The 25,529-nt window shown below is 46.4% G+C and overlaps 1 protein-coding gene across 1 annotated transcript; it reads right to left on the reverse strand.

Annotated features, from left to right (window-relative positions):
* Nucleotides 1-19,710: 19,710 nt before the first annotated feature.
* Nucleotides 19,711-25,069, reverse strand: WFIKKN2 (WAP, follistatin/kazal, immunoglobulin, kunitz and netrin domain containing 2). Its single transcript, XM_063175897.1, has 2 exons — nt 24,607-25,069; nt 19,711-22,448 (listed from the first exon to the last, which is right to left on the reverse strand). The coding sequence occupies exons 1-2, from the start codon at nt 24,805-24,807 to the stop codon at nt 20,937-20,939; spliced, it is 1,713 nt and encodes a 570-aa protein (XP_063031967.1). The 5' UTR covers nt 24,808-25,069; the 3' UTR covers nt 19,711-20,936.
* Nucleotides 25,070-25,529: the final 460 nt, after the last annotated feature.

Consider the following 25,529-nt stretch of genomic DNA (forward strand, 5'->3'; position numbering starts at 1 on the left):
AGACAGATCACAGGATTGCACTGACCTGAACTTCAGTGTTCTGACACTGGAATTTGAGACCAAAGGTCGGTCTTTTCCTGTTGGATGCACTTGATGTGACAAAAGATGCAACTCCATGCACCCCCGTGTCTTTGGTGGAGTGGAGCTGTAGTGGCAGCAGCCTGTGCTTTTCACAGCAGTGCAAACTCCCTGCTTTTGGCAGAGGCTGGGAAGAGCTGGCCGGGCAGAGGTGGGAGGCTGACAGTGGTATCCATTTCCAGTGCCATGACAACCAGTTCAAAAGCAGTAATGCAGCAAAAGGGTTTTTTTGGCGTTCATCTGTCTCTGTTTAACTGGCTCCCTTTTATTGAGTTTGCCATCTGGTTTATCTTTCCACTCACAGCACAGCTGCGGACAGCACTGGCCTTAAAAGCGTATTGCTTGGTACCTCATTTTAAGTGGATGATTTTGCTTTTAAGAGGAATTAGAAAAATGCTGGATCAATTGCTGGAAAACAGAGAATGCCAGCTCTGTGTATTGTTCCTATATGAATGCCTAGACTTTAATATTTACTACTGTTTTACTATTTACAGCACAATACTAATACCTAAACTGCTCAAGAGGCTGAGCAACTCTGACAGGGGAGACTCTTCATGTGTTCTCTAATATTTCTATTCCTGTGATTTAAACTGAGATCATTTGTTTAAAGGTCAGCAAGCTTATCCTTTTCCCAGGCTGATTTGTTCCTTTCCACTGCAACCAGCTCTGTGTCTGATGGGCCATGCAAGGAAAAATCTGTTGGAACACACATTTTTGCAGAACCTTTCAATACAAAGATTTGACAAGCAGGGTTTTGTTCTGGTGCTTTGAAAGGAAGACAAGTCAAAAAGAGAACTTCAATTTCTCTCAATGCAAGTGTGGAGATTTTTTGTTTTAATGATTTTTAACCTTTAAGTGTGAATGATTTTTTAATCTTCTTAGAGGAATGAGAGATGCCTGCTTTGTGTTCGGTCTGCTTCACCCAGTTATTTATCTTGTGCTGAGGTACCGTGATGAACTTCTGAGACCAAACATTCACGTTGTAACATTCTGTTCTCACCGAGTGCCAGGTCAATCGCTGGGGTCATTTGTGCACACCCAGTATTCAGCTGTCAGGTAAATGCACTTGCTTGGATCAAAGGGACATAAAAATGGGGAAAAGGAAGCATTTGCTCAGGTGTGTAAATTCTGTTGTATTTTCTCACGTGAACATGCAGTTTACTTCCTTGGAATTCCCAGTGTGGGTTAAACCTTGGAAAGTGACTTTAATTTACAGTGAAAGAAAGGGTAGAAATATGAGACCCCCTCAGTGCTGCTTAGTGCCTCCTATCACATCACCCCAGGTGCCCACCCAAGCACAAGTTCCAGGTACTTTGATCTGTAGGGCTCACTTAATTCAGCACAAGTAAATAACTTTTCAAAATTGCAGTCTAGGATCCCTGAAGCTCTTCAGAGGCTCCAGTATGGTTGCACAGAAAGTTCAGGGCACAACCACAGTCTGTACTGTGTTCATTCTGTGGGTGGGGAACAGACTTCTCTCTTGATCAGGAGCCTGGTAATGGCCACCAAACTTAAACTGCTCTGGTTATTTCTGCCGCGGGAACCTGAATCACGGGTGGAGTTCACAGAGTAGGGCTCCTTTGTGGTGTCCTGTTCTCCAGGGTCCCTGGAGCTGGGTCCAGGGCCTGGCACTGCAGGTTGATGAGTACAAGTTCTGCAGTTCTCAATTTTGGCTCAGGTAATTCATACATATTGAGGATGGGGCTCTGAGCCACCTGATTTAATTGAAGCTGTCTGTGCTCATTGCGGGGAGTTGGACTAGGTGAGCCATCAAGGTCCCTTTCAATCCAAACCATTCTATGGTTCTATAAGCCATGCAAGGATCATCCTTCTTTGATGATGCAAAATTAGAAAGCTGCTGAAAATTGCTTGTACAATCTCTTGGTGCACAGCCAAGACAGATGATCCCCCAGTGCTGCACTCTCTGCTCCCACCGCATCCCAACCTGCAAAAGCCTGGTGGGAGCAGAAAGCGCAGCTACATTTTGAACTGTCAAGTAACCAAACAACGAGTTGTTAAATCAGCTCTTTGGACTGACATGGGATCAAAGCAGAGTTCATGTACTGATCTGATGCCCTAGACTGTTCTATTAACGTTTCAGGAATAAATACCTCAGGGTTTGTGTTGGTAGTTTTGGAGCAGATGAAGCAAACCGGTGGTTCAGCACTCTTTTTTATATCATCAGCAAGTTGATTTAAATTGAGTGTACAGAGTTGGCTGCATTCCCTTCATGAGTTGCATAAAAAGTTTGCTAAATTGAAGTGCCAGAGCTGTACAATCCTGCTGAAGAGACTGTTTCCAAAGATCAATGAGAGGAACAGTTAAACTGTTACCGTGTGACTTTTGTCCTCTTGGCTTTATTTTAGTGACAGTAGTAAGGAGTTTTGCCTTACAGAAGGGAAAAAGCATTAAGACTCAGGAACATAAACCACATCCCCTTTGGAACTATGAGTTCTCTACGTCATAGACAAAATATGATCAGTGTGCGCAACAAATGGCAGGTGTACAATATTTTTAGAAAAACCTTGGCATGCAGTGCAGACCTCCCTTAACCTCCATCCTTTATTCTGTCAGCTTTGGTTTGTTATAAACAACCTGTCGTATTGATGGCTGCGTTTTTGGTAGAACTTGCTGTAGTTTGCATTTGGTGATTTGGCACTTCAGAGGCTTGGAATCACAGCGCCTTTTTTTCTGAATTTTGGAACACTCTTGCATTTACTCAGTCTGTCAGCCATGGAGCTCATTGTGCTACATTCCCTTGTCCCCTTGGCTTCAGGATTACCAAGACCATAAAAGAAAAGAGGACTCTGGGAATGTAGAGCCTTAATTATTGTTGTTTAGTGCCCCTGTGAGCTTCTCTGAGAAGTTTTTATCAACTGGCTGGTGCCTTTAAAACCAGGCCCTGGAAATCCACCTTCTTTCCTTGGCAGAATTCATTCCCTTGCTACACCCATAACCATAGCTTTTCTTCCCCCCACAGCATCCTCAGTAGGACCGAGTTCTGTGTTGCTCCCTTTGTTCACCACTTCTTGCTACTTGCTGTGCTGTTCCAGGCTCTCATGTTGCTCCTCTCTTCACCCAGACTCCACTTCTGCCTGACCTCAGCCCTGACCTGTGAGGTGCTGGAGCTGCTGTTGCAGGGGAGACACGGCATGCAAGGCTCCAGTGAGAGAGGTGCCCTCTCCCAGCACCTCCTGGCCTCAGGCTTTGCTTGGCTTCACTTCAGAGGTGCAGTGTCAAGAGTTTAGGAATGTCAGAACACAGGGAAGGGTTGCAGGAGGTGCTCTCATGCCAGGGAATGGGGCAAATTTGCTGCTTGGGCAGCCTCAGTAATGCAACAGTCCAGGAGTTTTCAGCCACGCTGATGGAAACCAGAGGTGGCAGGTTAGAGAGAAGCATGGTGTCATAGATGATAGTTTAGGTACTCCACAGACCAGAGCTGACTCTGGGCAAGACATTGCCCTTTTCTGTGTTGTTTCTGCCTCTGTCTCCATTGGAATCCACTGTAAGTGTCAGACTTTCCCCGGCTGTTTGCTATAAGGAACTTCATCCAGCTTCTCTGTGCCACAGGAACAAACTCTGAGGCTGACCTGCCATTCCCTCCTTTTATTGCATTTAGTCTCTGTGGCCTTGAAGTGCCTCCTTTGTTGCTCAATTCTCTTAACCTGGATTAGGTAACCTTTGTGTTTTGAAACAAGACATGCCTACAAGAGTGAGGCACTGGGTCCTCATTGTTCATGGCATGTAGAGTCTGATTCACCCCCATCAGAGCAGAAGGCCTCTGGAGCACTGAAATCTCACATACTGATTATTGATATAGATTATTGATATAGAAAAGAATGTCTGTGGATGTTTCTATATATATGAAAGTATATATTCCTCTGGTACAAATAATGTGAAAATTTTCCAGCTGAAGTTGTTGCTGGTCAAAATTAGATTTGCAGACAGATTTTACAAACTAAAATGAATTCCCCTTTGATTTTCATTAGACCCTGATACTACACATCCCACATGCCACCATAGAGACAGGGCTGCTGGGCTCTGCCACAGCCATGCTAAGAAGTGTGAATCTTCTACAGATCGACTGGGCAAGAGTATATTTGGTGCTTTTAAGCCAATATTTGAGCCTTTCACTCCCTGCTGAGTCTCAGATGTTGTAGGTAACTACAATATGTTTTTGAGGCTCAGGGGTCTGTGCTTTCCAGGGTTAACCAGGTACCTACAGCACCTTTGCAACTGAGTGGAAGAGTGCAAAATTCCAGTTACTGTTGAAAATATTAACACCTGGGGCAATTACATACTTTGCAGATATATGAATAATACATATTGAATCTCATGTTGTGTTTATTAACTGCTTTGAGACATATTTGCATATTTTACTTGAGAAAATTGCTATTTCATTTTTGAATAACAGGTGTTTTGAGTAAAGGATGTTCTGCTCTTTTGCCTCTAGACTGTTACAGTGCTGTCCTTAAAGATTCCTTTCAGCATTGCTAAACCAAATCACTTGAGAAATTGTGATTCAATCTTCCAAGAAGATTTTAGAAATTATGAGGTAATCATAAATAATAATCCACCTCACCTCACATTAATTTATCTTATAGGTGTAGAGTTAAATAGATTTCAGAGTTTCCTTCTCTCCACAAGTTCTCTAAGAACTTATATTTATGTGAAAATTTAGGTCCTTAGGAAATCACAATTTCTCTGGAACTGTCACTGCGCAGGAAACGATATTGAAGGGACAGTGATGAGCTCAGAAGTGCTAGCAATTAACCACAGCTGCTTAACAGAATCAGATTTCTAAGTGACACAGAAGGACTGAGACCTGCTACCACCCTCCTGCCTGTGTGCTTGGCATGACAGATTTGGCAGGCAGGCGGCAACAACTGCAGGCAACCCCTCAAATTTACTTGTACAAACTGATAAGGGACAGAAATGCCCAGTAAAGAGATCAGCCACTCCATCTCCTACCTCTGACTCCTGACCGACAAGGAAGGTCTCCAGAACTGCTTCAAAAGACAATCCAAGTACTAAAATTCCTGACTCCAGGATAGAAAATCACATAGATATTGACTGCATATTACATTATGGTTTTTGCCATCACCCGACATTCCTAGGCAATAATTATTCCTATCTCTCTTACTCTCTCTTTGTGCCACAAATTACATCATCAGCTGTCCTCTGGCTAGCATCCTCCCTTTCATCAACAGGAATTAATCACCCTTTCTCTCAAACTGCCTAATTAATATAATGAAGTTTAACACAGAACAACTATTCTCAGTCTGTATTTAGCTCTAAGATTATTGCTTCCATTTCAGATCCGAAGCAGCCTGATGTGCCTGCAATCATGTGTAGATTTTCTGAGTGTGCCCATTGACCTAATAAATGATGTCCCCTGTCCCTGCCCTTGCCTCACTTCCATCTTGCCCTGTCCTCGCTCTGATGCCTCTGCTGCACCTCCAGGCTTGTTCCTGCTGGGCTGAGCCTGCCAAGGAAGGCACCACCCCAAGGAGCTGCTATGGGAGGCCCAGCTCAAGGGGGGAGTGCAGGCATCCTGTGCTGGAGCTGCTCTGTCTGCACCACCCATCCCACCTGTCTCCCAGTGCCACCTGGCAGGGGCTGGAGACAGGTAAGATAAGCTGCTGGTGATAATGGAGAGCTGGGAGCAAGGCTGGCTGAATGATCATTTTGTTAGCACTCATTTGGGGGTGATGGAACTTTTGGAGGTCAGTAAAGTTGTCTTTCATTTTTTCTTGGTGTCTCCATGGTTTTAAGTATTCAGTGTTTAGAGTCTTTGACCTGCCCAAAGTAAGGTACCAGAAGATCTGGTTAAATTCAGCACCTGGATCTCATCTGGTATACATCCATCTTTTTTCCACTGTTCTGCTGTACAACCCCTCTCCTACCTTGTTTAGTCCTTGAAATTTCTAGGTTTCCCCCTCCTAATTTTTATTTCCGTCTTCCTTCAAGGTCTCCCTTAAAACTTGCTTTTCTTAGTTTCCTTCCCAAACCAATCTGTTCTCCCTTGCTGCTTGTCTGAGGTCTGTGCCTCACCATGTATAATTTGCAGCGTATTATCTGATGGAGACTGTAATCTCTCTAGGGCAGGGCTGTGTCCTGCCCTGGACTCACAGTTGCCTGTTTTACTCTGTGAGGCTGAATAAGAAGGACAGAAATAGAAGAGTACACAGACACTCCCAAATAAACTGTGCTGTGTGATCTATGTTCCAGAAACAAATGCAGGAACAATTGTTACTAGTAACGTGGTTTATGCTGTACACTGCAGCTTGGAAGAAGTAGATCCTTTAGGCAAAGAAACATCCTTTACAAAATATTTGTGGAATGTATTTATCTAAAAATACAAGGGCTTATGTTAGAGAACAATGTTCCTCTGCTGATTTATAGTTAACTGTCAATGGCAACACAAGACTAAAACCTTTTAACCAGTCATGCTGTAGTAATGTCTTAACTTTATCCCTTTCCTCCTCTGTAACATCTGTTCCAAGGCTGATTTCCTTGGCCTCGACTGCTGCTTTTGGAAGAGTCCCCCTCACTTGGCTCTCCCATTGTGGGAGGACCAGAAAAGGAGGATGGATGAGGAGAAAGGATGAGCCTACTCACAGAGGTAAAGGTTGGGGGTGAAACCTCAGGCATGCAGGACAGACTTCTGCCTTTAGAAAACTGGAGCTTCCACTGAAATGTCCCTCTGCACATGTGCTGGGGGTAATGTGTGGCTAATAAAGCATTTTAAAAGGCTTTTTGGCCAGGGATCTCCAGTAAGGAGATTTGGACTTTTTGCTGCCTGCACAAATGGCCTCTGCACATAAACATCTCCCGAGTGGAATTGAAGAACGAGCACTGTGTAAGCGGAGATGAGGATCAGCCGTGAGCCCAACCTGGTGATGCTTCCCCCCAAAAGCCAGAATGGTTAGAGGGAGAGGATTTTAACTTTGCTTCTTTTCCAGAGAGATCAGGGGCTGTCTAGCCCAGCCCTGCTGCTGGGGTGTTGCTGCGAGGTGGCAAGTGGCCCACTGGAACAAAAGGCTCATGCTGGCTCTGGCCAGGCTCTCGCATTGCACAGCTCCCAATTGTCCTTTGGAAAGAGCAGTGCTGGAGTGCCCAGTTTGTGCCCTCCTGTGGGGCACTGTCATTCTAGATATTTTAGTCTTTTGTCATGTATAATAATATATCTGTACTATTTGCAAGCAGTTAGTCATCTGCTAGCCAGAATGGTTTGTTTTTTTTTCCCTTGAGGATGTTTAGGATCACATAACTCTTACACGGAGAGGGGAAAACATCTGAAGATGTTCAGATTAGTCATATCACTGCTGCAGTTATCTTCATCCAGAGCCTTTTCTTTCATTCCCCGTTAGAGCTCCTGAACTTGAGGGCTGTATCTCATCTCCAGCCTTTCCCAGAATGACAATTATCAAGGCAAGCTGGAAGGCAAAGAGGAGTCCAGGCTGTACAGCCTCTAAGCCTCCATCCAGTTATTATATTTCTTTATTTACTTGTTTTTCTTTTGTTGTTGTTGTTGTTGTTGTTGTTGTTGTTGGTTTTGGTTTTGTTTTTTTTTGTTAGGTTTTGTTGTTTTGTTTTTTTTTTTAACACTTGATAAATCATGCCATGGAAAGCTGGGAATGGGAGCGTATGACCTGCTCTCCTATTCCTGCCTTCCAGCAGCAGTTCTGGTTTCTCTGGGCACCCATTCCCCTTCAGAATGAGCTGTAATAACTCCATTTCTGTGTCTGTCAGAGGAGCTCTAAAGTTTTCTTCTTGCCTGAGAGCTCTGTCTGACCCCAGGCTATGATACCACTGCTGCTGTAAAGCACCTCCTAATCACCCACAGGCTTTTATCCTCAGAAAATCCCCCTGCGGCATTGCTTCCCCTGTTGAGGAGAGCCCTGGACTGCGGCCCCAGGTTGGCCTTTTTCTCCTGTGAAATGCATGATCCCCCCCACAGCAGGGAAAAGGTAAAGTATTATTTGCTTTCGATCCATTACACGTCCTGTGCTTGGTTGGGATATGCTTAAACTGGGGACAGCTGATTATGGGGAGTTTTCAAGGGAGCTGATGTTGAGTAGGACTAAACAGCAGTGACTGTCATTGTAGATGGGATCAATTTCTTCTGGGGATCAGCTGGGCTGTGCCCACAGTGAGGATATTAATGGGTATTGTCCAACACTCAGTGGCATCCCAGCAGTACAGGGACAAGCCAATTGAGACAAAAATGAAGGAAAATTGGAAATTGGTCGCTGTTACTTGTAACTCTTTGAGGTCCTTTTAGAAACAGACCCCAAAGAGCCGCCAAACTCCAATGGATTTAGCCTGATGATCGCTCTGTGCTGCTGTCAGGCTGGGTGAGGGGTCTGTGTCGCACTCGGCTGCTTTAACTGCTGTTTGCATTCACAGGATCAGGTGCTGGGAGGCCACTTGCAGAACAAATGCCTTTGCTCTGCACCTTGTCCTTGTGAACTGGAAGAACCTGAAGGACTGGTGAAAATGGGGACCTGCAGCCAGCTCCTGTCAGGATTCACTTGAGGATTGTTCTTTCCTCAGTCTTTCCAGAAATGAAGTAACATTTACTGGGAGGTGCCTTCCCCCGTGGCAATTGGCCCACGAGGATGTGCTGAGGCACGGCTGGGGCTAGGATGCACTAAAAATACAAGTGACAAGTGTAAACATTGCCTTGTGCCAGGGTGGGAGGGTGTCTCAGAGAGGTGCCAGGGACGGCCAGCGGCTGCGGGTGGCAGAGCAGACAGAGGCACACACTCTCTCCCTCTGAGTTGTTTTGGGGTTTTTTAAAAAGGACTTATTTAAAATTCAAACGCGTTTACACATTAAAATTGCAGCTTTCCCCTCATTGTGTCGCGGTAGCCACTTTTCAAGAGGTCGGGGGAGAGACTGCAAACCGGAAAACAAGGAAACGAAGAAACAGGAAAAACCTACGGAAGGAGAAATGTCTCCACCTCCTCCCTCCTCTGCAGGGCACTCTTCTTCGTTTCGCTTTCTTTCTAAGCCCTAAAAGCGAATACAAAACATTAGAAAGGAGGTGGCCCGCTCCCCCTGCGGAAGGCGCGGCACAGGGGACAGGCCAAGGTGACACGGGGGGTGCCATGTCAGCTGTGCCCGAGCCTGCCAGCAGTGGTGGCCGTGGAGAGGCAGGGAGAGCCATGGAGAGCCATGGAGAGCCATGGAGAGCCATGGAGAGACATGGAGAGACATGGAGAGCCTGCCGGCAGAGGCGGCCATGGAGAGCCATGGAGAGCCATGGAGAGACATGGAGAGCCATGGAGAGACATGGAGAGCCTGCCGGCAGCAGTGGCCATGGAGAGGCATGGAGAGCCATGGAGAGCCATGGAGAGCCATGGAGAGCCTGCCGGCAGAGGCGGCCATGGAGAGGCATGGAGAGGCATGGAGAGCCATGGAGAGCCTGCCGGCAGCAGTGGCCATGGAGAGGCCCCAGTGCGAGCGCTGCCGCCGCCGCCGCTCCGAGCCCGCCTCGGGAGCCCCGTGAGCGGCTCCTCCTTCGCCTTCTCCTCCTCCTCCTCTCCTCTCCCTCCTCTCCCGCACACGCTTTCTGTCTGTCTATCTGGGGCCTGTCAAAAATAGGCTTCCCCAGATGAATGAGCAGCGCCTACAAAACAAACAAGAACGTGCTTTCCCCTACCTCACTGACTGGGGTTTTTTTGTCAGCTGCAGGATAAGGCCAAACAGCTTTTTATTTCTGACTTTGGCAATCCCCCATGGGCAGCTCCAGCTGGGAGGGATGTTTCAAAGCCCTTTTGCTCCAGACTATAAAATTACTCAGCATTTACGGGTCCAGGTCTTTAGAGCTATTTTTATGCTGTGCCTATTTTGCTGTGCCTGAGAGTGACATGTTGTGGATGCTTCCAGCTAACAGTGCCTGAATGTAAATAATGCTTTACTCTTATTTACAAACCAAGAGGTTTTCTTTCCTTAGTTATGTTTACAAAAATTTATTCATGTTCTGATTTTCTTTATGCAGTAATGAAAGTACCTGAACTGCAAGGCAGGGAGGGTTTGGTGAGCAGAAGGGGCAGGAGCCTGGCTGCACTGTTACATAAACAATGTGCTGCTTTTGAAAGCAGACCTAGAGGCGTTTGAAATGTGTTTGTTTAGGCCAGGAACCCATCTGGGCCTACCAGTAATGGATTCACAGAGCTATTGTGTGTTTGCTCAGTTCACAGGTTTTACATATGTTACACGATTTGCACCAATCAATACAGAACGTGGACACATATGCTCACATCTGGACCATATGAGCCATGAGGGCAGGGACTGAGCAGTGATCTTGCTAGCACCTGGCACTGTCTGGATTTCAGGATAAAAATACATATTTTTATTTATTTATTTTTAATGAGCTGTTAGATTTCTGAGGCACAGAGTGGCAGTGCCCATTTCATTGCACAGCTCCTGCTGGAGGCAGCTCTAGAGTGGCCTCCCTCGCCTGGCTGGCCAAGAAAGAAAACTCCAAATTCCATGTGAATGTAGCACAGGACAAGGATCACAACGCTGGATCAAGGACCTGCCCCCACTCACAGCACTGCCAAGGACATGGCAATGCATTTTAATTCTGACTATGGAAGTAGGGAAAAAAAAGTTTTATCCACAAAGAAAGAAACCGGTTCTTTATGTGGGAAATATGAAGTAGAAGCAAACCTCAAGGCTGTATGTAGAAACACCTTTCTGAGCCCTTCAGGGTGCCCATGGCCCTTGCTTCTGGTTACCTGTCCATCTCTCACAGCTTTGGGAGGCTCCAGAAACCCCCCCGTCTTTCCAGACACAGCTCTGGAAGCAGCACTTTTCCCGTGGTGCTGGAGAGCACTTGCAGAGCTCCATCACCGAGGACTGGGCCAGAGCATTTGCCCAAGAGTCAGATTTAAAGCCCTGTGCTCACCCAGCAAAACCCAGGGCCTAATTTGGCAATACTCTCTCTTGAGCAGACTGGTGAGAAAAGTGGAGGCCAGGAACTTCAACTGTATGACCTTGTAATGCCCAGAGACTCAAGCCTGTGACAAAAATCTTGCTGGTCAAGGCAATGGCTAAAAAAAGGGGGAAAGGAAAAACAAAACAAACCAACCAAATCTGTCATCTGTCCAGATTGCTAACTAAATGACCTGTAAGCTGCAATAGTTCTGCAAAAGATGCTCTCAGGAGTGTATTTTACTGTGAAAGAGGTTATAAATGATAATAATAAAGAAATGCATCTGTGTGTACTTCACAAAGCAAGTAAAACCTTTCTTCCTCTTCAAGCCCATGGTCTGTGAGTAATTTGTGAACCAGAGGAGCAGCTCTGTCTATCTTACACGGTGTTTGTAACAAATCATTTGCTCATGTGTTTATCTTCCTGTCAGGGTGGGAGCAGCAAATCCTCCTCTAGTTTTTATCTGCTGGAAAACTTCTAGAGATAAACATGAAAAATTTGATTAATAAGTAAAAGGTGTAAGGGTGCATCTTGGGGATAAATGTGCTCCTAGAGCCCATGGTGGAGGGGCTGTGACAGTCTTTACGAGGCAGCTGGTGGAGCATTTCTGGCTGGCACACAGTGCTGAGCCACAAAGGCTAATAATTTTGTAGGAAAACAAAAGCTAAGCCAAAAAGACCATCTCCAAAACCTGCTTCCCTGCCAGGACTCCTGCAGTGAACAGGCAAACAGCCATGGCCCAACAGAAACATGTCAGAGCATCCCAACTTGGAGGAAACTCTTTCAGGGCTCTCTGGAATCCTTGGGTGGCAACGCTGCTCCTCCAGACCCTCCTGGAGCCCTGTCCTGGGTGAGAGCTCCAGCCCCAGCTTTGGAGGTTCTGCGGCCGAGAGAGACCTTAAACTTTCATTCACAGAGAAAACTGAGGAAAAGAGTTTCTGTTTAATGCTGGTGGTGGAAAAGTGTAAACTTGTGGTTGCTGGAAGGCTCTACCATCTGAAGGCAAACTAAAAGAATGACCCAAAAAATGCCAACAATTAATTTTTTTTAAATAAATAACATGAATTTAAAGCCAATTTTCTGATGCTGGGAGATGTGACTCGTGATTCTTAAATGCTTTGGGTTGCCACACCTGGTATTTCAGGGGAAAAGCACCATAAGAGACCCAGCAGATAAAGAGATTTTGGAGTAAATCCTTCTGATACCACCTGTTAGATTAGTAGATCTGAGAAGGCCATTAACTTTTCCCTTTTAATCTGTGTCTATTTTCTGCTGTCTCTCTGTGCTCACTGAGTGCTCCATCACCAAAATCCAAACCTCACAATAAAAGCAGCAATTCCTTCATGTCAGAGATCAGATGCTTTCACCCACCTCTTGATGAGGTGACCTTTGGAGCTGGCTAGCACAGTAAAACTCGAGAATTGCAAATATTATAACCAAATTGCAAATATTATAACCAATTTGAATTGTATCCTGGGTTAATTACCTGAGTCGTCCACATCTGTTAGTGACAATAAATTACAGCAGAAATGGAGAATTTTGTTGCAATGCTACTGCAATACTCACTTTTTGGATTATCTGGTGGTTGAGTATTATCTACTAAGAGATTCATGAATAATTTTGAATAACTGGACCAATATCTTTAGAAACTGTGCAATTTACAAACAGGGAGAGAGAAAACCTCAAGTAAATTATACATTGTGGCTTTTCTCTGTAGCTCTGGAAATGGATTTAATTGCCTTATCACACCCCCTACCAGATCTTTTTTTTCCCCCTGATAAACGGAAAATCTCTCCTCCTGTTTTGCTAACGAGACAAGGATGAAATCAGTGAGGCCGGACCCAGCTGCCATGAATAATACAAATTATGCAGCCGGGTGTCTGTGAAACAGTTAAATGAACCAGGGCAAGGCTGGTCCAGCCTCAGCGGGAGGATGCTTCTCTTTCAGCCGCAGATGTCGCCGTGTCCCCGCCGATGTCGCTCATGTCGCGATGCCACGCGCCATCTCGCGTCGGGCGCCGGGAGCGGCCGGAGCCGCCTGTCCCCATTTCGGCCGCCTGACGTCATGTCAGCGCTCAGAGATAAGGGTTTATTTTATTTTATTTTATTTTATTTTATTTTATTTTATTTTATTTTATTTTATTTTATTTTATTTTATTTTATTTTATTTTATTTTATTTTATTTTACTTTATTTTATTTTACTTTATTTCACTTTATTTTATTTTACTTTATTTTATTTTATTTTATTTTTATTAATTTGCTCTCTAATATTGCCAAGATAGGAAGCTGAGACCATGTGGAGAAGACCTCGCATCACTCTGGGGCCACGATGGTGTCACACTGTTGGGAGCTCTGTCATTAAATTTTGGGCAGTGTTGGATGGAGAGGCCCTGGCACAGCCTGCCCAGGGAGATGGTGGATGCTCCATCCCTGGAAACATTCAAGGTCAGGTTGGATGGGGCTTGGAGCAGCCTGAGCTGGTGGAAAGTGTCCTTGTGCATGGCAGGGCATAGAAAGAGAAGGTCTTTAAAGGTCCCTTCCAACCAAAACCCTTTGATGATGCTACACTTCTAGGGTATGGTGAGTCATGCTGAGGCTGGTGACACCCCTCTGCCCCACAGCTCTCCTGGAATATCCTGATTTCATCTTGCTCTCTGTTCAGGGATGGAGGGATTTGGTCAAGGCCAGCTTTGGAGGCATTTCACAGAATCACAGAATCACAGAAATTCAAGGCTGGAAGAGACCTATAAGATCATCAAGTCCAACCCATGTTCTAACAATTCAACTAGATCATGGCAGCAAGTGCCACATCTAGTCTTTTTTTGAACTCTTCGAGGGATGATGACTCCACCACCTCACTGGGTAGATGATTCCAGTATCTGACCACTCTTTCTGTAAATACTTCCTCCTTAATTCTAGCCTGTGTCTCCCTTGACGCAGCTTGAGACTGTGTCCTCTTGTTCTATCTGTTGTCGCCCGGAGAAAGAGGCCGACCCCAGCTCACCACAGCCACCCTTCAGTAAGCTGTAGAGAGTGATGAGGTCGCCCCTGAGTCTCCTTTTCTCCAGGCTAAACAACCCCAGCTCCCTCAGTCGTTCTTCATATGGCTTGTGCTCCAAGCCCCTCACCAGCCTCGTTGCTCTCCTCTGGACACGCTCAAGCATCTCAACGTCCCTCCTAAAGTGAGGGGCCCAGAACTGGATACAATACTCCAAGTGAGGCCTCACCAGTGCCGAGTACAGGGGAAGAATGACCAGAAGGAGCTTTGTGATTTCTAGCATCTTCTCCAAGCACCAGAGAGGCAGGAATTGTGGGGATCTTCTGAAGAGCCTCAGGGCTCCAGAGCTGGGTTTGGGTCTGTGCCTGTTGTCCCTTCTGCAGCACAGGCTGCTTGTGGGGGCAGATGCAAGTGAGGCGCCTGTTTTAGGAAGACCTGACATTATGGGGCTGGGATTTACCTGGTGATCTCAGGAGCATGTTCCTAATTGCAAAGAGCATTCTCTTAGCAGGGCAGTAACCTGTTCAGCCTGAGCATGTGCCAGCCCTGCTGGGATTTTGAGATGTCCATGGGCTTTTGTGGCTGCAAATGGGAATGTTGCAGGTCATCAAGCTGCTGGTGCTGTTTTGAGACATGTGCTGTGGAGGATCTGCTTAGGGGGCTGCCTGCACACAAGAATCAAGCTGGACCCCCTGGTCAGACCCATGTGTGGATCATCCAGGTCTGGAATGGGAGCAGCTTGCTTGAAGTTGTCATAGGAATGCAGAGCCAGGACTCAATTTCCCCCATGTATATTAATCAATATCACATTTCATTTGCTATTTTATCATCCTGTCACTTGGTATTACTGGAGCTCCTCACAGTCAGCTTGTGGTTTTGCAGCCCTGAATAAACTGATCTCAACAACAACCTTCATACCCTACCTCTCCAATCCCTTTCCAGACCTTCTCCACAGGGTCCCTGGGACACTGCTGATGACTTCTCTGCACACTGAACTCTGACCTTTTGGTCTTACTCTTTCTTTCTGATGCTTCAACCAGTTGTTGGCTAAGGAGGGTGTCACATCTCTCCAGACTCAGGACAGCTAAATTATTCTAAAAGCCTTGGGTGAGAGAGCTGGAGCTCTGAGGCCTTGATCCAAGTCAACTCCCTCAGCTGGACCATCCCTGTCCTTGTGATTGCTTCAAAGGAAGCGTCACAGAACATCACTTCCCTCTGTTGAAGAACACACACTCTTCCTCCTCAAATTCTATTTACCACCCAGCTGTGAGTTTTAGCCTCTTCCAGTTTCTACCAGACTTGCTGAGTTTACATACCCAGCCCTTGGGAACCATCCTCTAAAATTAGCCCCCTGTTTGCTACCTTCCCTGCTCTGTTCCTGCCATGCACTGAAGCAAAGGTTATCTGCTCAGTTAATGGTTAAGCAATGTTTTATATAAGTACTTTTACCCTTGGGTGAAAACCATCTGATCCTGGAGATTTATTACTGCTGTTTTCCTGTTTATTTCGAGCAGTAGAGGAAGCAATATCCTTTACACGTGTTACAGTCCCCCCTTGGCTCAGAGGAGTGAGGAGCAGAGCAAAGGAGAAAGAGAAGGCACAAAGCCCTTTATGGTAGTTCTTTTTATGCCAGGTAATCCAGACCAACTGTTATGTTGTAAGAGCAGTTTAAGGTGAAAAAATGTTCCCCCTCCCTCCTCTGGAGGAGTCTTTCCCTTTTTCTCTTGTGCCCAGCCTTCTCATTCCCTCCTGCATATCTGGGACAGGTGAGAGGGGTTAGTAATTGCCAGGTGGGACAAGCCCAGAGGCTTTCCATCCTATGATCACCAGGGACAGTGCCAGGGCTCTGGGGAGGCTTGTCCCCATCCTGGAGCAGCCTTATAATTCTGAAACACAGACAGTCAACTCTCGTTGCCTTTGTCACAGCTGGTCCCTGGCGCATGCAGGTCTGTGTCCCCCAACAAGCCAGAGGTTTGGAGGAGACCCCCAACACCTTTGGGTGGGCTAGCACCAGGGACAGCTGGGTGGCAAGAAAGGTGGATGTAGGGATGTGCATACAGAAAAATACTGGAGTTAGAGAGTTTCCTCACTGAAACCTGACCCACCTATCAGCCCTTGGAAGACTTTCCATTTGCTTTCTGAACTCTGAGGCCTAAATGTCATATCATTTGCCCAGCCATAAATAGCTGAGAATTAAACAGACTGTGCTGCTTTTTGGCTAATAGATACGTAATCTAGTGCTGCAACCTTATCTTAAAATCCCAATGCTGTTTGCATTGGAGATCAGGACCTTAAGCTGTCCTTTTCTTTCCAAGTTTTAAAGTGCTGGCAGAACATTCATTCAGTTGTGCAACCTCCATTCAGAGGTTCTCAGGTCTTAGGCATGGGGATAATTTTTTGCCCTTTGACAGCTGCTGTAAATCAATACAGCAGCTGGAGGTCACTTGTAGTCAATCAGTAACCAGTCGTGGCAGAGAGGAAAACAATAAATACTTGGTATTAAAACAGGCTCTAAACTGGATATTCTTGCTCAGGCTGACATTTTCACAGCTGTGACTTCAAAATCTGGCTCCATCCAGCCTCATTGGAGGTACAGCCTGGTCATGATCTTTTCCTGGTAATTATCCACAGGGGAATTTCCCAGCACATGCCCAAATTACAGCCAAATGGAGCACAAGGTGCTTCAGGTGGAGGAAGTGGGTCCTGTTGTGCAAGGTGCTCATTTGGTGCCAGCTGAATTAATCCTCCTTTTTTCAGGAAATCATTAGGTATTGGCCGAAGGTATGTATGACCTTCATCACAACCACCTCCCTCAGGAGGAATTCTTTCAGGGGTCCCTAATTTCTTTTAAAACAAGCGGAAACCCAGCTCTTAAATACCTTTGCTGTCTGAATCATATTCCAGTGGCGTCATCGCTGCTGTGTGCTCCTCGTTCTGGAACTTGTTGCCCAAAAAATCTTCTGCCTGACCTCATCTGGAGCCCCTGCAATGAGAACATGCTCAATTGCCTCTTTCCTTTGAGCTCAGCAGCTCTGGGCGTTAGGTGATGCAGTATCTGTCGCTGAGTAATCACCCAGCCAGCTCTCCGTGCATGCAGCACCTTGTACCCTGCCAGCTGGGTGGCACCAGCCCCGGGTACAATCTGTGTGCAGCAGCCACACACCATCACTCTGCTGCTGCTGCTGTTTGTCCCCTGTTAACAGAGTGAGACACAACCACCCGTGACTCCTGTTGGCATCCAGGCGCTGCATGGTGTCCGTTCAGCTGCAGGGTTTGCAGATTTGGGGGTTGCAGTTCTCATCCTCATTCCAGGTTGGGAGTGAGGAAGGTGGGCACCTCATGCTGGTTCAGGGCTATCAAGTATCCATCAGATCCATCCCTGATCCCTGGGGAGCTTCTGCAGGTCTCAGACCCAGCCAATGTGGGTCTGTTCCCAGCTTCTTGGTTGGACTCCATCTTAGGAGGTATTTTCCAACCTTAATGATTCTCTGATTCTCTGTTGCTTCCTGAGCCAGTGTCTGTGGGGAATGCTGTTTCCCTCCTGTCTGCATGTGAAGGAAAGCTTTGACATCAGGTCATTGGCCACAGCGATGTGGCTTTGGAGGTGGCATTAATGCCCCAGATCTTCCTTGGAGCCTGACACAGGCACTGGTGCGCCTTCTGAGCCCACAGCCATGCAGTGAAAGGACTCAAGGAAGCTTTTCCCTTTTCTCTCTCCTCTCATACATTTTATATAAACTAAATAGTAGCATTTCCTTCCAGCTTTCTGACAGCCTGAGAGAAAGACCCCACAGGATAAGATGGAACCTGAGCTCATGAGCAACACAAAAGGGACTCCCTGGTGAGGAGCCACATGCACATGCCCATTAATCCTGAAAGGTGGGCCAAGATCCTTGCACTGGGCAGGAGCATCCCCAGGCTGCTGGACTGGTCAGGCTTGAATTTTAGGCTTCTTAAGGGTTTAATAAGAGGCTGAACTAAAATTCTAGCTTTGAATGGAGAGCTGAATTCTTCAAGGTCAGAAGGTGGAGAGGCTTGGGGTTGGGGTCAGTCCCATGCCACGGGGAGGTGTGGTGCTCCCAGCACTGCTAGGAACAGAATTTTTTCCTGGTGAGCAAGTGAGGGATGCCTGTGGCACTGCTCCTGCTGCCTCAGGGCACCTGTGATGGTTCTGTGCAGTGGGGCACAGCCAGGGGCACTCCGAGGGGCTCACAGGATCATGTCTGGAGCTTTGGGCAGGAGCTACACGAGAGTGGTTAGGGAGTTGGGCTGGTCTGTTCAGTGTCCATCTCACCCCACCACATTGGAAAACTGGCCCAGAGTGTCCCCCAGGATCTCCTGTGCAGGAAAACCCTTGCACACCAGGCCCACGTGCCCCAAGGAGGCTGGCAGACACTCCTTGCACAGCCCTGGCTCTCAGTGCCTCAGAGCACTTGCATGCTGCATGTTTTAAGTGCCTGATGCCTTCCCAGGGCATCACCAGGGCTTCACCAGGAGGGAAAGCCAATAAAGCACTTTTGAGCCAAGGCTTCAGCAATGAACTGTGCTGGCTAGAGCAGCAATGAATCCTCTGCTTTCTCTCCCAGCTATGTTTGCATCCCAGCTCTTCTGAACAATCAGCTCCATGTCTCCCAAGACATTCCAACACTCCCGAGTCACTTCAGCACTCCCACACTTACAAAATCCCTTAACTTTAGGAAAAAAAAGGAGCCATACAAACCCTGTCTTTATTAAACCTTCATCCTCCAAAACCTTTGTGTCAGTATGGCAAGAACATTCCACTTCCTACAGGTTGCTCAAAGAATGGCAGATGAGCCATGGGTCAGGGGTGGCTGCCACAGCCAGGGATGATCTTGTGGACATGCTGGCTGCTTCAGAGGGCAGCAGGGCTAGCATCTCCCATCTACAGAAAATGGTCTCCACAAGAATATACACAAACATTATGGGCCTTTGATTGGATTTTTTTTTCACATACACTTAGGAAAAGTACAACAAAAAACCCAGCAGGTATTTTCTTGGTCAGCAAAGCCTAGTCCAGACTCCTCTCTCTCCCTCCCACACATCTTCTTGTGAAATTACCCAAATAACTGGAGATTTACATCTGTTCCTGTTGCAGGAACATTTCAGAAATAAACCAAGCCCAAATCACTGGGGGAGGAGCCCAGTTCTCCATCCTGCAGTGGTCTCTACCCATGGCTTGGCTGCTGGTGCAGAGCACGGAATTAGGGGAAGCAGAGCTGAGCTCACATCCTATGCTGTTTCTCTCGCTGTGAGTTTTCCTCCCTGCAACAACCAAACACTCAACATGCACAGGCTTTGGGGGGTGCAGATGTCCAACATCTGCCTGTTTAATCTCCTTCCCCAGCCTTGCCATACCTAGTCCCAACACGGGCCTGCAGCAGTGAACCCGCTGCCAGCCTCAGCCACCCTGCAGCGAGCCCGTTAGATGGCACCATGGGGCAGCACTGGCTGCACATTCCTGCCTCTCTTCCTCCCTTCCTTCTTTTCACCCAGACATGTCTTGACACTTATACAGCCCTGAACTGGCCCTTTGTGTAGGGCAGAAAGCTCTAAGCCCTGCTACAGTCACTTGGCTGAGCCCACAGAGCAAGGAGCAGGGACAAGGCTCACTATGCCATGTTTGTCCCTCTTCCCTGCAATCACAGTCCTCAGCAAGGCAGGATGTTTCCATGATCAGCCTTTTCTTTATTTAAGGATTTTGTATAGGCAAATGTTACATTTTTTGGACACACAAATGTTAAAATGATTGATCCTATGCATACTCACCTGCTCCCACCCACAGCCTGTGCTGGCTGTCTTAGGGAATTCATTCATACACCTGTATACTGTGGCCTGGTGGAAAGCGTATTCTGAGGTTTGAAAGACTCTAAAAAGGCTCCAAAAGGGCGACATTGATAAAAGCCTTTAAATTGTCTGCTTTGTCTGCTTATGTTTGTGCAGTTCAGATTCAGGAGCTTTGTGTCTGCCTAATGCAGTTGGCAAACTATGTATCACATTTTCCTAGGTTGAATTTTGTTCTGACTCCTCTTACTTTGCTCTCTCATCCATAAAAGCAGAATTGTTACTGAAAACAAGCAATAAATTGCTGTGTATGCTCAGGTGTAAAGGCTTTTCAAAAGCAAGACAGCTGGCAGCACACTGCTGACTTGGCTTGGATTTTTTGTGATAGACAATATATTGATTGAAACTTAAATAGGGACGAGGCTGTTTGCTGACCTTGTTCTGGTGACAGAAATGTCATTTCAGGGTGAGATTGTGCCTTGAGCTTTTACAGGGACCTGTTGTCCTGGGCATAGGATCAAGGGAGTTTGTCCTTCAGTAAGGATTGCAATATAGGTAGTAGTTGTAATTTTAAAATGAGGTTTTTAAAAGGAAAAAAAAGGAAAATTGCAATTAAAAGAAGAAAACTCATGCATAGGTTGGTTAAATGTGCACAATTGTAAGCAGAGACAATAATTGACAGACTTTTCTCTTGAAATATTAGTGCTGCTGTAAGAAGCCAAGCATGTTACTTACAACGACAAATCAGACTGAAACTGAGACAGATTAAATTGACATTATATATTTCTTAGCTGTGTAGCCAAACAAATGCTATGAATTCTGTCATTTATGATGGAAGCTAGATAAAAATTTTGTAATTAAGTGAGTCACCTAAATAGCACTCCTATATGGAGAAACTGATTTCAAGGCAAGATTAATGGCCTTTTGCTGCTGGTTTACATGCCTGCCAAAGACCAAACTATGTTGTTGCTAAGCATCATTAATGGATTAAAATAGGGGTTCCACATAATTCCTACAGGGTATCTTCAAACAGTGTGTTTAGTTTGGCACTAGCCTAGCACTTGTTAGCCCTACTAATGGATCAGGGCAGCTCACACATGTGAGGGAGGTTAATGCAATCCCAGGAACTCTTTCAAAAGCTCACAGGTTTTCTTGTGGATGACTTCGCGGAGCTTGCGCACGCGCCGGATGCTGGAGGTGCCCACAAAGCTGTCTGGCTGCAGGATGGCCATGCCATTGTGGACATCCCCCATGATGATGAGCTGGCCATCCACTGTGGTCATGTTGGGACATGGGCAGCTCCAGTCCATGTTCAAAAGCGTGATTTCTAGTGGTTCCTTCCCCAGGAATTTTAATCCCATTTTGTCATCCTTGAGAATCTCCTCCACCGTCACCAGGGCGTGTCCCGAGTCTTGGTCTTCAGTCAGCTCCGTGATGCGGCCCAGGATGACAAAGTCGCTTTTGCAGAAGCTGGTCACCAGCTTCTGGCGGGGCTTGCAGGCCTTGCAGTGAGTGTTCTTCGGAAAGGGGCACATCTCCTCGCAGGCCTCCCGGCTCTCAAAGTTATTCTCATTGCCTCCACACCCGCCATAGATAAAGGACTGGCACTGCTTTGTCAAGCTGTTGTAGGCCCACCTAGGCTCGTAGGCCTTGCAGTGGCCTTGAAGGGCAGGCAGGTTGCAGATGTTGATGGGGCCGTTCATGCACGTTAGCATGCAACTCTCGTAGGTCTCAAAGTGGTTGAGGTTGCTGTTGCAGTTCCCATAGATGAAAGTAAAGCAGTTGTTTTTCTTGGCATCATAGTACCACCTGGTCTGCTCTTCCCCACAGTCTTCACTGTCCGGCTGCTTCAGGCACTCATCGGTTGGAAAATGTGTTTTGTTCTGGGAAGTTTCCTTGGATGTGGGCTCTCCTCTGATGACTGACAAAGGGAAATCTGCCCGGAGGAGGCCACCAGTGTTCTGGGCAGTGCAGGTGTAGATTCCTGCATCCTGCAGCTGCGTATTGTAGATGACCAGCTGGGCGATGTTGGTGACCACGACATTCCCTCTGACGTGGTTTGGCTTCATGATGACTTTGTCCTTCCCATCGACCTGCTTCTCCCATGTGATTTCTGGCTTGGGTCTCCCTGAAACGTCGCAGAGGAAGCTGACAGTCTCTCCCACGTAGACAGACTGATGGACGGGGTTGTTCACCAGTGCAGGTGGCAGGATATCAATGACTGTTGTCTCAGAATAGGCAGTGGTAGGGCGAGCTGTTGTTTCTGGGGGGATAGGGCTGGTGTTTGGCCAGGTGAGATGGTACCTACAGGTGACCACGTTGAGTGTAATGCCTTTGATGCAGGCCTCTGCATCCATGTAGCACTTGTTGTAGTAGGTGAGTCCATCAGAGGCACAGGTAAAGCTTGGTTCTTTCTCACATCTGTCCTTGCACTTGCAGACGGGCTGCCCGTCCCAGATGTCGCACTCTGAGCCTTGCTGGATGCACATGAAGCGGTCACAGGTCGCCTCTTTGGGCATCCCCACAGGCCCCTTTTTCCCCTTGATGTCCATGTACCGAGCAGCCACACAGCTCTTGGTTCCACAGACATTGGGGCAGCACTTCTCAAAGGTCTCGCACTCCTGTGGGGAAGGAAAATAACCTGATAATTACTGGGAACAGAGTAAAGGCCTTTTTGGAGAGAGCAGAGAGCAAGAAGAGAGCTCAGAAACTCAGCTCTGCCACAGATATCCATGGTCTGAAACTCATTGCCCCAGCTGTCAGTGAATAGAAGCATCCCCTCAGCATTTCTCAGGGGGTTCTGAAGTGCTGAAGGAGAACACTCTTGAGAAGGAAAATGTATTTCTGTTTCTTAAGCACACACCTCCTCATAAGTCTTTACCCCAGAGTCACATGGATTGTTTGACTATGAACCAACCTCCCCCTTCCATGCTTTCTGAAATGCCTGAGGACAAGCCCTGAGAAACACGAGCAGATGGAAAGTCTTATCATATGGCTGTAGGCAGTAATCCTTCTTATTTTCCACAGAAGTATGTAAAGTATTATTTGAATTCCCTGAGACTAACAGCCAGGTCTTGGAGGTGAAACTGCCAAGGATTTGTAATTGTTCTCATTGTAGAGGAAATAATAGAATATCTCAAAAGTAAGGTAATATTTGCTCCAAAAATAGTTTTTCGATGGTATTTAAAAAAAGAAACCCCAAACAGCTCATTATGGCTTCTCTGTCCTATTTTAGTCTTATTTTCAAATGCAGCATCGCTCTTCTAGTGATTTATTACATCCCGCCTTGGCTACAGCCAGCTCTTAAATTGTGGTTAATTTTAGCAGAATTTTCATCTTCTGTGCAGAAAAGGTATTTGATACATGTGACCAGGGTTGCTGGGTGGTTATAGATTACTTCAAGGGACCAGGAAAACTGCTCCCATGTGCCCAACAGGGCACACTACCACCATGTGTTAAACCTGTACAAGCCCCCTAAAATCCATTAGCTTTCTCCATAAGTGAGAACAAAATGGTTTTTAAGCTACCAAGCTAAAGAGCTTCTCTTGAGTCCAGTATCCTTTCCTTACTGGGAAAGAGATGATCTAATATCAAAAGTCTTTCCCATTTCCAGCTGCACATTACTAGGTTTCAAAAGCAAAGCTAGAAACAAGGATTGTGGAGGTTTTCAGCTGGGGTTAAGGAGTGTGGCTTGGCAGAGTCCTTGGTTGCCTGCAGTACACTCACTCTATCCAAAGTCCCAGGACTCTGTGCTGCCACTAAGCAAAATGAATATTTGTAACCAGTGGCTTCTGCTTTCAGGTTTTGACCAGTAAATTATTAAAACATCATCATCTGCTACTGCTGCTGCTGCTGCTGGGGTTTTGAAAGTGTTTCACTGTTCATTGCTGCACCTGGTAGTTGGAACAGAGGCAGCTTATTTGGGAATGGCAAAAGTAAAAAGAGCACCTTCATTCCTAACACATGGGATCCATCTGAGTAAATGTCTTTGTTTACTTATAGCCAGAATTTTTGTCAGTTTCTCCCCACTTTTTAACATTGCAGAAACAACCTGGCTACAGAGCACAAAGCCAAACACTTTTTTTCAGCACAGTAAATGTTCTGTCAGCCAGGTTTGGGCTGCAGAAGCTTTGTCATGGGACATGATGTAAGAATTAAGACTAGCAGGTATTTTCAGATGCCAGCTTGAGCTGGCAGTGCTGACAGGTTGACAAATGAATTTTAGGGTGGTAAGCTAAACAAATTTTGAGCTGGGAGCATCCCACAGAACATCTGCCTGGTCATTTTAGCCATGCCCTGTTCTGCACCCCAAGTAAGCTTTGCGCTTCAAATGTAGCAAAGGCTGATAACTTAAATGTTAAATGAAACTATTTTATACAGGATTCCTCCCAGGAATATAAAACATTGATGATGGCCACCAACAACAAAGAGCATAATTACACTGTTAAAATACTACAATTGGCCCCAGGGCATGCTGAGTTCTGGAGTATCAAATTCAGATATTTCTTTTGACATGAAAACAAGGAAGAGGATCAAAGAGAGTGAATGCTATACCCACACCAGCAAAAGTGACAGCTGGCACACACCTCCCCTCTTAATTGATAACTCATCAAACCTTTTCTATGTTATATAGGTCACAGGTCAATTCAATACATGCACTGTCTGCACTGGCTCCTGCCCAGTGCCCTCGCAGCTGGGACAGAAGGCTCCCACCAAACACCCCGACAGCCCCAGCAGCAGCAGCCGTGACGCAGAGACACAAAAATGTGCATCACTCACCAGGTCAGCGTCGCACTCCCTCTTGCAAGTGCTCTGTGCGTCGACCCACAGGTTGGGGTTCATGTCATTGGGGCATATTCCAGCGTGGGAGTACCGGATTGGAGGTAGGGCTCTCCCTTTCAGGGAGACCTCCAGAAGCAGAAGGACGCTGCTCTTCCCTAGCAAGATCCACATCCACCGAGTGAACAGCACCAACAACATCTCAGAATTTCTCCAGGGCAGTGTCTAAGTTGGAAGTAGCTCTTTTTTGCTCGGGGTTGCCTTTTTTCTTTTTTTTTTTTTTTTTTTGTAAGCCTTAAGTTTTTGAGGAACTCAGATGCACCTGACTTTGGTAGAAACTTCAGCAAGCTCCTCTGCTGCCTCTGTCGACACTGCAGTTTGGTCTGGACCTCATTGGATTAAAGGTCCTAGAAAGTCACCCCCTTATTTTAAGAGAAATGCTACTTGTGCGAGCAGAGTTAGCTCTATTTATACCCTGCCTCTGTTAACAACTCAGAAAAAGTAAACTTGATTTCTTTGACAGGCACACGCTTCCTATGTCCTGGTGGCAGTCAGACAGATTTGTTGCAAGAAAAAAAAGCTGGAAAGAGTTCAAAAGGCTGGAACTGGCATGGTGGGACCCCTGCATGTTTCTGAATGCAGGGAGGCCTTCTTAACCCCTTTAGACCTAAAGTACTTCCCTATGCTAAGAATGGCATTTACTTCTGAAAGGGGACTTGTCTAAGTAACAGGGACCGCAGTCAGGGGATTTCCCCACGGCAAGGGGCTACACAATCACTTGCTAAAAGAAACAAATAATAGGATTGAAGCAATTAAAGCCAGAATATCATATTTTAACAAAGGAAGTAGGGAAGAAATAACTTATTTAAACTTAGGATCAACAAAGCAGAGCGTCTTCGTAACTTCTCCTGGGGCTCCTCCGG

This window comes from Melospiza melodia, chromosome 24, assembly GCF_035770615.1.
Source record: "Melospiza melodia melodia isolate bMelMel2 chromosome 24, bMelMel2.pri, whole genome shotgun sequence".
Classification (NCBI taxonomy): Eukaryota; Metazoa; Chordata; class Aves; order Passeriformes; family Passerellidae; genus Melospiza; species Melospiza melodia.